The sequence below is a fragment of the Psittacula echo genome (assembly GCF_963264785.1).
Source record: "Psittacula echo genome assembly, chromosome: 5".
NCBI classification, from domain to species: domain Eukaryota; kingdom Metazoa; phylum Chordata; class Aves; order Psittaciformes; family Psittacidae; genus Psittacula; species Psittacula echo.
The window spans coordinates 54,048,410-54,062,963 of record NC_137739.1 but is presented as its reverse complement, the minus strand read 5'-3'; the positions used below and the strand labels follow the sequence as shown (position 1 = coordinate 54,062,963).

General features: G+C 45.4%; 1 protein-coding gene across 1 annotated transcript; it reads right to left on the bottom strand.

The window, feature by feature from the left end:
• Positions 1-8,426: 8,426 nt before the first annotated feature.
• Positions 8,427-14,473, bottom strand: AHSA1 (activator of HSP90 ATPase activity 1). The gene is made up of 9 exons (XM_080620180.1): positions 14,247-14,473; positions 13,742-13,932; positions 13,493-13,575; positions 12,982-13,099; positions 11,227-11,315; positions 10,736-10,870; positions 9,862-9,963; positions 9,267-9,318; positions 8,427-8,823 (listed from the first exon to the last, which is right to left on the bottom strand). Exons 1-9 carry the CDS (start codon positions 14,324-14,326, stop codon positions 8,651-8,653), a joined length of 1,023 nt encoding a protein of 340 aa, XP_080476306.1. The 5' UTR covers positions 14,327-14,473; the 3' UTR covers positions 8,427-8,650.
• Between the last annotated feature and the right edge of the window lie 81 nt (positions 14,474-14,554).

Sequence of the window (14,554 nt, the reverse complement as noted above, 5' to 3'; positions counted from 1 at the left end):
GCACACGCAGCATTGCCCTTCTCTGGTCTGCTGCTGGCCTCAGGCCCCGCTACGTGCTGTGTCTGCCTAGGTCCCCAGCAAGAGGCAGCCCAGAGAAAGCAAGTTGTGTGTGCAGCCTGCGCTCCTCAGGCTTGCTGCCTGGCCAGGCGAGTCAGCGTGCCTCCACATGTGCTAATAATGTCAATACCTGGTGTTTGCAGATCATGGTGCTCTCCATTGCTGCTTTGGTCTTGCCTGGGTTTTATTCAGCTTTTCACAGGTTCATGGCAGTTTCTCCCAGCATATTCTGGGGGCTCCCAAGTTTCCCACAGAGGCTAGGCTGAGCGTCTTTATCCCTGGACATTCAGTCACTGAACCTGGCAGAAACTTCATAGCTTCTATTTAGCAAGTTTTATGCATTGGAGAAAACAAAAGAGCAAGTCAAGCACACGTGAAGAAGAATTGAGTCATTTCTAGACTAGAGGTTTCACCCAAAGCTGTTGGCTACTCCATGGTTTTCTGCAGGACACTGTTGGACAAAAAGCATCTGTCTGGGTGCAGAAGTCCTTGGTTGACTGTCCTGTGCTAGGTCTGTCCTTTCAGGAGGTCTCATAGCAATCTGGGGAGTCTTTGTGGGGAGTATCTTTAATATATTGAATGTATGTTGATCCTTTTGCCTTGGTTATGGATAGAATATTGTGTCCTTGGTCATCAGTACCTAAGACTTCATTGCTTGTGAAAGTATTAATGAAGTTATCACTGAATTATTCTTATCTAACTATTATTCTACACTTGTATCCCCAGACTCCAGTTATAGGTGTTATCAAAACAGGCAGATACCATCCATTTCCCAAAAGGCATGCAGTCTGAGATAACCGGTATTATATAAAGGGCAAGAAGGAAAGCACAACCAAATGAGCATGGATGGTACATTTTCATGACCATTACATGTTCCCTAGCCCAAATAGTCATTGGCTCACTAGTTTCTGGTAAAGACCTGATCAGGAGAGGGTGACAGTGATCTAATGGCTTGGTTCTGGGAGCCTGGCACATGTGTGGGGAGGCTCAGCATAGACACAGAAGAGTTTGTATGGGACGCAGACAAATTGAGTGGCCAAGGCCATGGAAGGATAAGCTTATTATCTTCTGTCATTCAGCAGAGCATCTTCATATTTCTTCTCCCCTAACATACATAATCATTAACATCAGCAGAGTCTCAGAGGAGCTTATTTACCATCAGTGCAGACTTCTTCAAAACAACGTCCTGTTAACCTTGCCTAGTGTCCAGTATTAGACCCACACATAGAAGCAGGACCACTGCAAACAGCTTTTTTTTTGAAGGAGGCTTCCAATAGCTCTGCCAGCTTGTTTATTAGACTGGCTCCTTTCTGAGGAACTGCTCTTATAATAAGGACTGTTACCCAGGATTTGCACCCACCTCCTCTTTATATTGGGTATTGCCAGTCTAACCCCCCAAAAAGAAAGTATCATTTCTGTAACAAATGCAGTTCCAATCCAAGGGCAAGTAGAAAAATTTGTTGCATTAAGCCACCCAAAAAGCTGGTTGAAAGCTGAGTGGCTGTTCTGCCTCACTGCCTCTATGGTTTGGATGATACAGGCATGAGCTGGAGCATGAGAAACAAGAAGCGGTGTTGTTCCTCACACAAGCACCTTATACACCAGGAGGCTTTGCGGGCCACCATGAGAAAAGCAGACATTAAGCAAGCATTTATTTTTATATCCCATCAAAGATTCCGTCCAGCCCACTGCTATTTAAGTGATAAATCTCTAAGCTTCCACTCCTTAAGTTTATTTTGTTGGGTTGTGTTTTGTTTTGGGTATTTTTAATATGTAATATATATAAAATGCCTTTTATTCCTACAAAATTTCATAGAGAAGAATTCTTTATTCTGATGCTGCAATAAAGCACTTTATATATGTATGGGTTGCTGATGTCATTCAGTTGGGACTGAAGCATATGTTGCTATTTGTTTTGGTTGAGTGGGAGGATACCACGTTGAATGCTATGTGGCTTGGATACCCAGCACCACATGTACTACAAAGACCCAGGTGGCTTTGCCTCCTTCCCTTTGCCTTTGCATTTGACGTCTGGCTGTAAGAATCAACAGCTAACAGAGACTATCTGGAGCCCACCACCACAACCATGGGATATGTGAAGTTCTGCTCACAAGGAATGAAGCCTACTACAAGAAGACCATCAGGGTCAGTGCTGAGAAGCAAATGCATTGCCTGTGCCTTAGCCTTGACCCCAGGTTTTACTCTGTGCTCCGCCTGGCCAGAGCTGACTGCCAGCTGACCTAACGCCAGCACACTGCTTTAAGCAGGTGTTGAGTATGACAGTGGGTGAAAAACCCAGCATCATCCCAGCTGGAAAACTGGCCTGGCAAACTACCTCCATAGCCAGCAGCTGATGATAGACAGGGGATTTGCAAAGCTCTCCAGGGGTCACAACTTTTTGTTGTTGCCGTTAATTTGCTGCACAAATTGTGACCACTTCCAAGCTCTTGCTCTTTGCAGCTGTTTTCCCTCCTTCTCTCTTGCTCCTTTTGCTTTGTGCTGGCTGCACATCTGTCAAGGGTTTTCCGCTACCCCAGCACAGGGCTCTGCTCCACAGCTGCCTGGCGCCACTGCTGGCCCCTGCCCGGGGAAGCAGATGGCTCCTCTCTGTGAAGATGCTCTGAACTTCCCATTGGTCTTCTGTGATATCAAAAACATTGTTCATAGGGCCCAAGCCAGGGGTACAGACTGAACTATGCTCTGCAAGAGAAGAGCACAGAGAAAATCACTCTTTCCCTGGAGGGCAGTCAGCAGTTACTACTGTGTATGTAACATTCCTAATGTGCCTTTGCCCTTTGCAACAAGGTCCTTCCTGTGCCAGATGCTGAACTCTGCTCTGAAACTCCTGGGCTATAGAAATCTCACATCCAGGGGACAGAAGCAGGAAGAATTGATGCCGTAATTCTGCAGATGCTGAAGATGTCACCTGAAATCATTGAGTGAGTCTGCAGTAGTCTCAAGCTGCACCTCTGCCTATTGCTTTAAACACAAGATTTCTTGACCAGTTGAGTCACCTTAGTCTGCCAGCCTGGACTGGAGCTGGCTCTGCTGTACCAGTTTGCCAGTGTTCAACTTGCAGCTGAGTTGGTTTGTACACAGGAGGAGCCATGCCTGGATTTTGCTAGGCACAGCGGTCAGCATGTCCCTGCTGACCTCCCCTCAGCCCCAGACAAGTCAGCAGCAAGCTGTGCAAGGACCTTTGGACTATGGGTGCATGGTCAGCTGCCGGCAGGACAGGCTAGGTGAGTGGAGCCCACCTCTCAGGGATGAGCACATGATTTTGTCAGAACATGATTGCACCAACAGAGATACCAATAGCTGTTGGTTTGGGGTTTTTTTCAGAGCTTTTGCTCCAAGAATCTGCCTGTTGGAAAGCACACAAGAAGTCCAGCTGAGCTCAGAAGAAGCTGATTTGAGAGAAGAACACAGAGGATGATAATGCCAGGAGAGTTCAGCCAAAGTCTGTGGAGCTAACCTGAACTGCAAGCTTGACCGTAGCCTAGGAAAGAGCCAAGTGTGGTTGTAATGGTCTGTGGACCTCGAGTTAAAACTGGAGCTCTGGAAAGGAAAAAAAACCTTTTCAGGCACCCTGGTTCTCAGTCTGTGAAGGGGCACACCCTGCTGTGTGCCACATTAGCCCTGTGCACTGTCTGTGCTGATGCCAACTTCTCTGTAGCAGAGTAAAAGAGTAAGTCACAGTAGCTGCAGTTTTTGGAAGCAGCCCTGCTGATCATAGTATAAGCACTGGGCGAACAGGAACCTGTGGCAAGACCCGGTTTCCTGGGCTTTGCATTTGCCTCAAGTGCAGAGAATCACCCCAGCGGGTCCCCAGCACCCATTAGAGTCTGTCCTTATGATGCCATGCAGAGGAATGCCGAAATCACACTGGGGTAGCCCTGCCCAACGTGGCCATGGGACAGGATACAGATTTACTCCCTCCATCTCCACAGAGGATGGACCCACCTTTGCAGTTGGGAAAGGAAATGTCTTGCTCTCCTTCCCTGCCATGCGGGGTCCAGCTGCCCCTTGGAAATGCCTGAGAGGAGCCCAGCTGGTGGGGTCTAGTCCCTGCTTTGTTCCAGGTCTTTGCAAGCATATCAGGTATTCTTCTCTCATTGCATCACAGCCTTTGGACACTGGGATGTACCACAAAAAATGGATTTAGATTGGCTCTGGAGAAAATACATAGCCTCACCATGGGGATGTGGGCAAATCATTGCTCACTGGCAGTCCTGCTCTCTCCTGGGCTTCAAGCTCTCCAGTGATGGAGATGCCACAGTAACCCTCAGCTTTACTGTTCTTGCAGAGAGATAGATATATTATTTTCCTAGCAGCCAATCTAAAACCTTCCTGCTTTATTTTAAGCCCTCTACATCTTATCTGCAGTGGTCACAGAGAGCATATTGTTGCCTTATTTGCTCCTACCTCTCACATATTTCAGAATTTTATCACTGCATTCCCTACTTTCCTCCTTTTCCACGATCTTCTCTTCTCTAGACTAAACAAATGCAATTCTTTTAGGCTTTCTTTTGAAGCTGTACTTGTAGACCTCTGGTTTGTCTCGTTGCCCACCACTGGGCTTGCTCCAAGTAATTTATACCTTTCTTGAAGCACGGAGCCCAAAACTGAAGGCACCGAGTCTTACATAAGGCTTTTTTTAAATGCTATATAGAAAGATTTCTTCACAAGACAGCCCGGCCTGGCCAGGCAGCTTTTGTTCCCTTCCATGATGTTTTAAATTCCTGTTCATTTGAAAATCCATCATAACCTGCCCAGCTTAAATGTCGTTTACAGATGGACAAACATACTTCATTTTTTTTCTCCTGGATCATTTTCCACTTGGTCAAGATCATTTTCAATCCTAAACTTGTGTTCTAAGGGTTTTACAGCACCAGTGGTGATTGATTGATATAAATTAGTTTTGACTTTTAAGTTATCAATTATATTATCTTCTACACTGACACATACTGGATTCATTGCAGTGCTATTAGGCCTTCCCTTCTTTACTACTAAAAATATCATATAAATCATTGACTACAGTCTTACTAAAGCTCAAATATTCTGCCAAAAGAAGGCATTAGGTTGAGTTGATATGGGTTGTGCTTGATATAGGTTGATATAGGTGTGCTAGTTGTTACTTTTTACCTGATTAGTTGGGTATTTACAGGCTACTGGCTGCATTTTTCAGTAGTGTTTCATGAATTGATATTACAAACTGACCTAATTTCCTTGGCCCTCGCCTCTTTCCTTCTTCTTCCCTCCCTCTCCCCATCATCATTCCTTATCAAATTCTGAAAGATTGTTCCACTTTCCCAAGTAAGTCTTATATGCCAAACTGCGTCAGGCCCTACCAAGCTGGAGATATCCAACTCCTTTCACTTTGGCTTTAAAAAGTATATTGAAGTTCTTCCCATTTTGCCATTGAAGTATGGGTGGGATGATGTTTCAAAGCAGTTTTAATAGTTACTTAGGCTAGGGGCTTTTGATCTCTTTGATTTGTGGCCTGATTGTCCCATAGAAGTTTCACATAGATAAACAATTAAAACACATGAGAAAGGAACGAGTCATAACAATTCCACCTAAATCAGCATCCAGTCTCTGGCAGTGATCAATAGCAGGTGACTAGGAAGGAAAAGAGAAGGACAAACTCGTATTTATGTTTCCCTGATGTACTTTCCTTATTGCCAGCAGCTGGTGGCCAAGAGGCTTCCTGAGCCAGATGTGAGGGTTGCTCTGTTTAATAGCCCTTGGTTGTTTTATTCTTCCACAAATTTTTCCAATCCTGTTCTGAATCCATGTAAACTTTTAGTGGTACCATATCAGCAGCTGCGAGAAATTCCAGAATTCACTAAATGTGTTCAGAGACCCTTTGATTGGGACCCCGTATTATGTTGGTTGATGGTTGTTCCTTAATCATCTTCGCCATGTGCATCAAATGTGTGTAGCATCCACCTCTGGCCTCTCATCACTGGAAAAAACCAGTTTCCTTCTATCTCTGTTTTCTGATTTTTAACCTTTGTTCTTTAATTCACAAGAATTTCCCTCTTATCCTGTGTCAAGTTCAGATTCTTGAAGAGCTTCTGGGCAGGAGTCTACTAGACCTTGCTTTTCGCCTTCATATGATATAGCCATCCCTCCCCAAAACAGCTGAAGGACTGTAGTTTCTCCTGACACTCCCAAGTAAAGCAAAGATCTGTACCAGAAATCAGTTGTAGATGAAGGAGTAGGTCTCTCTGCTGGGGGCAGGCAGATGTAGTACAGGGACCTTTGCTAGCATGCAGCTACTTAAGGACCAGATCACCTTCACCAAGTAAATGGCTGGTGTAAGGCATCACCCCTGCTTTGCCTCATAGAATTAGCATATCCTGACACACTCTGTGCCTCAGGCCAAGTGCTTGCTCACAGCCTGGCTTTTAGCACAAAGTTTCCTTTACCAGTGGATTCATCCAAGAGATTCTGCAGTGAACAGCATCCAAGGCATGGATGGCTACACATGCTATTCTGTTGCTGTGGGGATGGTAATCTCGAGCCCAAGGGGCAGGGAGCCAGCTGGGGCAGCACCAGCATAACTCAGGGCAGTCAGTTTTGCTGATGAAGAGCCCTCAAAGCACTAAGTCTGTGAGCCCCATGAAGGCGGGTTGCTGGCTGAGGCCAAAGAGTGTCCTATTAGAGCAGCAGCAGGATGCCCGAAGTAAACCCTGTTTGTGATGAAAGGAAGGCAATTAAAATTCCAGTTCAGCTGCCTTCCTGTCCCACTTCCTAACCTTCCAGCGGCAGCAGGTGACTAACAGGGCCTTGCCTTCTGCTGCCCTCACTCAGCTGTACCAGCAGAGTCCCACTTCAGGCAGGCGCTGCTGCCGCGGCGGCACAGCCAGGTGCCTGCATGGCTGCCGAACTATAGCCAGGACACCATGATTCAGCTGCCGAGTTATGTCCCAACTTAACTTAGAATAAGCTCATTTTTTCAGTTTTCAAATCACTAGGCTGTGAACACACTTGCTGGTCCTGCTGTTTAAGGTTTCCCATGTTTCTGTCCAGGATTTCCCAAATGGAAAACTAAACATGCATGCTGCAGTGGCATCAGTGTACTTGCATTGTGTCACACTCCCGCAGCCTACAGAAATCGTACCATAGCTCATCTGTGCGGAAGAATCTTGGCAAAACACCTGTGCCCCGCCTTCCCAGCCAGATGATGCCCTAAGGAAGACAACCCTGCAGGACATAGGGAAGCCCAACCTTATCTACAGGTGCCCAGTCCTTGTACAACTTCCTTTGTGGTCACAGGTCAGCACCAGGATAAGCACGATACAAACTTATTTCATACCCTACTCTTATGTCCATACAAACTTTACCATCAATAATCACTTTGGATTTGTGAGCAGAAAAGGCTAGAAATGATCTCCATAATTTAAAAGGCAACTCAAACGATTTGTTTTCTTTTTTAAACAGGCACTAGAGATTTTTTCCCTATCTCCCTACTCAAGCAGAGGGCTACAACACACCTTTCATATTGAAAACAAAAGATTTAAAGACAATTCCCCAAAGCAGTAAAACTCACCCAAGCAACACTACTTTCCTAGCTTACTAGAGGTACTCTGCAGAAAACAAAAGCATGCCAGAGAAGTTCTTGCCTCAAAGGGAAAACCGAGCACTTCAGTCACCCCTGAGGTGAAGCAGATTGACACTTCTGACCAGAAGTCCATTCCCCCCTCATCCTTAAAATAAATTTATTGCTTTAGAAGACACATCTGGGAACTAACTGTATTAGCAGGAAAGTACAAGCACATGTTCTTCCTCACCAGTCGAAGCAACAGCTGAAGTGGGGTCAGCCGAAAGTACTGCACCTTGCTTAATTTACAGGAATAAATCCCACCCCCATTAAAAGCCTAGTTTGCTCTGGCCTGAAGCTCTTGGGAGGTAGCTGACCCTGGGCACCATGACCTGCTAGAACTGTTTTGTAGGTGAGTTTCCCTGGCAGTGCTTTGCCAATTGTCTCGGACAGCAGGTGACCAAATGATTGGCATTCCTGTAGAGCAGGATAGTGCAAAAAAGAATTGTGTTGAAGAAGGGAATGTGCACAGGAGGGGAATAGCATGAACAGGATCTTAGATCCCTTCAGAAATGAAAAGGGTTTGAAACATTTACTAGCCGCAGATCAAAAGCAGAGAGAAAACAAGCAGCTGCTCAAACTAAAAACTGCATCAAGCTCCTGCTCTCTGCTCACCCGAAGTGAGGAGTAAATCTCACTGGGATCAGCACTCCTCATTGACCCATGTTTTTCCACACAGATCCCTCCCTCCGCCTATTGACCAACTCTTTGAACTCAACCTGATCTGAGAACACAAGTTCCATAGTGGGTTTTTTTAAGTTAGATTTATTTAGCAATAGAAGTATGTACATGTAAGAGAATCCCCTGCAGCACAAGACATGCACAAAGCAGTGAGGGACTGAAAGTGGTGCTGTTCAATGGCCTTCCACATCACCTGTCATCCCACTTTACTCGGCAGCAGGGCCAAGATTAGAAAGGGACAGGTGAGAAATTGATCAGTCCATGTGGCAGAGTCTTCAGGCAAAGCCTTTCCAGCAACCAGTATTAAAACAAGCGGGCACCATAGCCAAATGTCTGTTTAATACCCTCAAAGTAGTAGCGCTGCCAGCCTTGCTTTGTTCTTTCCTCCTCACTGGCAGGAATGCCCTTGCCTTCCAAGCACACCTCCGTTTCACCACCTTTGTCGGTGAAGTTCAAGGTAATTGTTGCAAAGTGCCCTAAAGGAACCAAAGCAAACCTGTCAGCAGTGTGCAGTACACAGTATATGCTGCTGCAAAGAGCTGCTCTGCTCCTCCTCTCACACAGCACCACCTAAAAGACTACTCAGGAGCCTTCCCCAGAGGATCTATTTATGACAGCTGCAGGCCCTCCTCACAAACATGGAGGAGAGGGCTCCCTCTTCATGGGGTTCAAAGCAGCTGCAGCCATAGCTGAGCAACCTGCTACTGCATCATCCCTAATCCCTGGCCACTGCTCTGAGTGGTGGCTGATGATTTCAACTTAATCATGTGGGATATGAAGCTTGGGTAACGTCGCTCCAGCTCCCAGAACACCATGAGCTCCCTGATCATGATCCAGAATGCGGTGTGGCACATGGGGCTGGAATTCTTAAAACATAGGCAATGGCTGTAATACCACGGTCCATTTCTGGACTACTTACCAGCTGGCCAAGACTTAAATCTCCATTTCATAACAAGTTGCTTCTCAGGCACCTTGAAAAGTGAGAGAAAGACTTGAGTAGTCAGGTTTTTTTTTTTCTTCAAATCCTGCAATCTAATAGAAAGCAACTAGAACTGTGTTATCTGAAGCCTTAAGAGACCCCTTGAGAAACACACACATAGAGGGAAAGAGATTTAAGTGTCCTTTTTTTTCTGCTCCTTCTAGGATGGCAGGCCATAGTACAGCCCTAAACACCAGGACAGTGTCCCTGCCCAGAACGCTTTAGCGGCAGGAAGGCAAAAGAGGAAAAGGGTCAACTACCATCTTTAACATCCCTCTAATCCCTAATACATAAGTAAAACCAAAGACAGAGTACACACATGACTAGAAGCCAGATTTTCTCACCAGACTGAAGTCCCATACACTAATTCATACTCTAACCCATACTGTCAGGAATGCTTCAATAGCCACAGTGAATATAGGTAACTGCTGGGCACAAGGCAGAACTCCACAGTCAGCTAATTGAAGCACTGATTCAGAACTGGCACCTCCAGGCTGCCCATGAGCAAAATACAACTGCACTAACTAGTACTTACTAGGTCAACAAACTCTCCTGTGACACTGCCATCCAGCAGCTGAAACTTGCCTCCTTTATCAGCCTCCAAGGTGGCTTGTGCGTGAGTGAAAGCTTGGACCATCTGAAAAGAATTCAGGAGGAAACCCGTATTACTTGACATTATCTGCTTGCAAACTTGTTGCCTAATGCCTCCCACCCAGCTACAAAAGTTCTTGAAGATGAGGTAATTCAATAGCGTAAGGTCTTCATCAAGAAAACACAAAAGCCCTGCCCTGGCCAAAAAAGTGAGGTTAGAGCCACTACAGCAGCATTCTGCCTGCCAAGGGAAAAGAATCCCTAACTTCCATATTCTGTGCAGTGTTTTGCAAGCCGCACTTTGATTTTCTCTGTTGATTTCTTAATGAAACCTTGTTCTCAGAAAAGGTCATATTTTTCACTCTTACTAGAAAAACAAAGGAAGAACAAAAGACTAAGACCATGCTTATATGTTTAAATAATGGTAAGAAATGCTACTCTTTCTTCTTACACTATATAATAGTCTGCAAAAGAGGAGCTATTCACAAAATACACTTTGATACCACTGAAGAGGAAAAAGCGAAACAAAACAAAAAAGCACACAACTGCAAATACCAAGAGATCTGACCACACGCAATAACAGATACACCTACAGACAGGTGCTGACAGCAGGCCAGAACTGGCTTCTGGCTGGCATTAATTCTCTCTTACCAACTGTGTGAAAAGATGCACATGTGAACTTTAAGCAAGCATTCTGCAGACCAACTTTCTTATTCCATTCTCATGGATTGCGAGTGTCCTACAGAATGCCTTAAAAAGCTTCTTAGGAACAGCCTCCCGTGTGCAAAGAATAATTCTGAGAACAAGCCTAACATTACCTCCTGAGTAATGAATACCCGGTAGAGCTCCTCAGGAGATGTTAAGAAGGTGTCTTTCAAGCTGATCTTACATGTAGGGATCTTGACTCCTATGGATTTGGACTGTGATGTGGCAGTACTGCTGCTAGCAGCCGTCTAACAAAACAACAAGCAAAACAAACACATACATTCCTTTTTTCACCTCAGAAAAGGAATAAAATCAACAAGTGGTTCACACATCCAAAAGAAAAAACTAAAGGCCTTTAGTAAAGATGTCATTAGTTACAACCATATTTGAGTGTAAAAAGCAGATTTATCACTCTGCTTGAATTAAGAAATATCATGTGCTGCAAATACAGTCAGGTCTACACCACAGACTGCCAATTCCTGAATATATATATACACATATATACATCCTATAAACAGCACAGGCTGCTCCTGTAAGCACTGGAATGTAATACTGTGTACCTTTCTTCACAAATCCAAAAGCACGTTTGCATAGTTTCATTTACCTTGCGGTCTTCTGCTTTAGGAGCCACCTGAGGGGCTGTTTCCATATGTTCACCATTCACTGTGGGCAAAATCATGCCCTGGGTGAATTCTGGAAAGACAGGAATGCACTCATGAAACTACTAAAAGATCAAACCTTTCAACTGTTCTTTGAAATACAGAATCAAAAAGGGCTTCCTTGTTTCTCCCCTGCCCTTGACAGCACCCACAGCTTGAAACAGTTTGCTAAAAAAAAAGTAAACAGACCTCTTTTTACAAGCAATTAACTCTTCTTGCCCTCGCTAGTCTACTGCAGGCCATATCTGAACCTGCCTACACTAACAATTAGGAACTTACCTCCTATTCTCAGCCTTGACATACCAATCACTCTCTTCCACATGTTACCATCACATTAACGCTAGCCTTACACTTACATAGCCTTTCTTCTCTTTCACTCTCAAATATAAATAGCAAACACATCTCAGATACTTTTACCTTTCTGGTATAGACAAACTAAACCAAGCTTTTCCATTTCTTTTCCGACTGGCTCTCCATTTCTGCTGTCATCGTAGTAATGTTACTTCTAACTCCATTTTTTTTTTTTTGACAACAGATGCTAGGACTACATACACAGAACCCAAGGGACGCCTCACCAGTGCCCTGTCCAGCAGCATTAGCACTTCCATAACTCCACCAGAAGCTTCAGCCTCTTTCGGTGTGTTTGCTTTCTCTCCAGCTCTGTCACTTCTGCCTTTACCAATTATAAAACAGTTTGCTCTTTCTCCTTCCTCTGTTCAAACTGGCAACATTCCATTATATATAGCAGAATTATATAATTAATCATATAATAGAATTCTATTACATGTATATATTCTTATATCCTGCAACACTTGGTTCCCACCTATTCTTTATTCCCACAAGATCATACAGTTCTTTCCAAATAACATTCTTGTCTTCCACTGAGTGCCTGCATCTCCCACCCTGAACACAGAAGTGCCTGAAAAACCCCAAGGGTACAGAAATTTCATCCTGGAAAAAATGCAACCAGTGATGGCTAGTACTCATCAAGATGAGTATCTAGCATGTGTAGCGTTAATACAGGTAAATGGATATAAAAGCAGTTGTAGCAATCCCAGCCTGCACTAGAGGGCAAAGCCAAACTCCATCAAAGCACAATGATTTAAGTCCAACTGCTGGAATCAGATTTATCTTCTAAAAAGATAATTTTGATCCAGATGCTGAAACAGCTCATTCAATGACACCAACAAAACCTGCAATTTCCAGTTGTCAGTTACTCTCAAATCCAAATAACAATAAATGCCTTTACTAATGTGGCAAAAGAGCAAAACCAACAAACTTGAGAGAAGATATCACCTTCCAAAAGACAAAGCAAACTAAAGGCCAGGTTGTGCCATGTGCAGTGACTGATGCTCTGTGTCACTGAGGCAGCAAACACGTTACTAGATTTATCTTCTCTGTATCTGAGCTCCAGCAAGCGAAGGATATTCTCAGTTTTAAAACATTAGTCCAAAAATGGTGTTTATTTATGGATTATTAATAGATCTCTCTGGGCTGTGCTACGGTGTCTAGAAACAGAAGTGCTTCTTGCCAAATGCTTACCATTTTCATAAGAGACAGAACAGTTACTGTTGTTGCTCTGACACCATCCTGTTGAAATAGGGTGAGGAACTAATATTCATTCCTCTCATTATCTCCATCCCTTCTTTAGCGTTAGCCCATATGGGTTCCCATAACACTTCTCCCTCTCAGTTACATACCTGTTTTGAGAGTGCTGATGTAAGTTTTCATTGCATCTCTAATTTTTTTTGCACCTTCTTGCTTCATCAGGGTCTTTAAGGTAGTGTCAGGCTCATCTTTAGCAAGGCTGACAAGGATCTAAACAAAAAGGACAAGTGCTGGTTTACAAAGCCGTATTTGCATGTCCTTTCGTTACTCAATTCAGCATCAGTTAGACCTTGGCTATACTTTCATAAGCACCAGTGCAGTTTTATTAATCTTTCACTTCATTTCTTTCTGCCTACAGTAACGTACACAAATACCTAAATACCTTCGTGTGCTGCAGAGCCCTTACATGTTAAAGGGGGATGGAATGAGATGACCTTTAAGGTCCCTTCCAATCCAAATCATTCTATGGTTCTGTTAACTTAAGCAGCCTCTAATACTAAAAAAGTTCTACACAAATGGTCCAGAAAAGGTAACACGGAAGAAAACATTAATGCTGTGAGACCTCCTGTTGGAACAGCCATATAGCCAGCATGCTCTGCTTACCTCAACTTCATCAATGTCATTTTCATCCGAGAGATTAGGAATCTCCACATAACCTTTGTATTTCACCCCGGTCTTTGAGGTGCCTGCAATTACAATTACATTATTCAGACCAACATTTCTTACTTTGGTTGTTGTAAAAGCAAACTTGTATCATAATATAGTAGTTCCCTTTGTTACTATTTCCCAAACAAGTATCCTTATCTTATACTTGACTCTAACCTTGAAACAGTGGGGGAGCACATCACTCACCAGTCCACGCCAGCTTGATAGCCCACTCATAGAAGAAGATCAGCTTCCCTTTACGGTTATTAATGGAGGCCTCTCCATCCAGTTTGCTCACTTCTGTCACCTCACAAGCCCCTTCCTCACTCTCCACCCTGACAGGAAGGAGCAGAGTTTTCAGCCGCTCTGTGGACCAGTTGGAGGCATCCCGCTCCGTCCTGCGGGAAAACCGGGCGCTGTAAGAACCTGGGACGAGCCACACTGCCAACACAAGATGCGGCTACCTAACCTTCCCCCAGGCCGTCCTTCCTCCCTACCCCGCTCTAACACACACAGAGCTCTTAGCACTGATGGGCACCCCACACACACGGAAACGGCGGCTTTCCCGGGACATCGGCCCGGACAGCCGCACCTTGGCACTAACGCCAAGCAGGGGAGGGAGAAAGGGGAAGGAGAGCCGCTCCCCGGGGCATCGGCCTCCTCCGCCCGGGGACACCGAGTCCTGCCAGGCGGGTCTCGCCGCCGCGCTCACCAGTGCCAGTTGTTGACGTTGGTGGCGTCCGCCCGCTGCTCGACGATCCATCGCGGGTCCCCCTCACCCCACTTGGCCATCGAGACCGCCGCCTCCTCCGCACCGACCGCCCGTGGAAACTGCTAGAACCGCCGCGCCACCTCCCGGCTTCCGCCACCGGCACGGTCCCTTCCGGCGCCCTTCCCCCGCCGCGCGTGCCGCCCGGCTACTTGGTTCCTCCGCCCCGCTTCCGCCTGGCTCCTGGCCCGTCCGCGCCCCCACGGGTCAGTACCCCCCGGAGCCGGGCACGCCGCGCCAAGGAGCCGCGC

What these genes read in the sequence shown, in the direction of transcription:
- AHSA1 (XM_080620180.1), bottom strand. Translation starts at nt 14,326, where the DNA reads ATGGCCAAGTGGGGTGAGGGGGACCCGCGATGGATCGTCGAGCAGCGG. An exon ending in CATCAGCACTCTCAAAACAG is followed by an intron (nt 11,316 to 12,981) that starts GTATGTAACTGA and finishes CTGTCTTTCCAG; the next exon opens with AATTCACCCAGGGCATGATT. An exon ending in ATTTAAGTCTTGGCCAGCTG is followed by an intron (nt 8,824 to 9,266) that starts GTAAGTAGTCCA and finishes TGGTTCCTTTAG; the next exon opens with GGCACTTTGCAACAATTACC.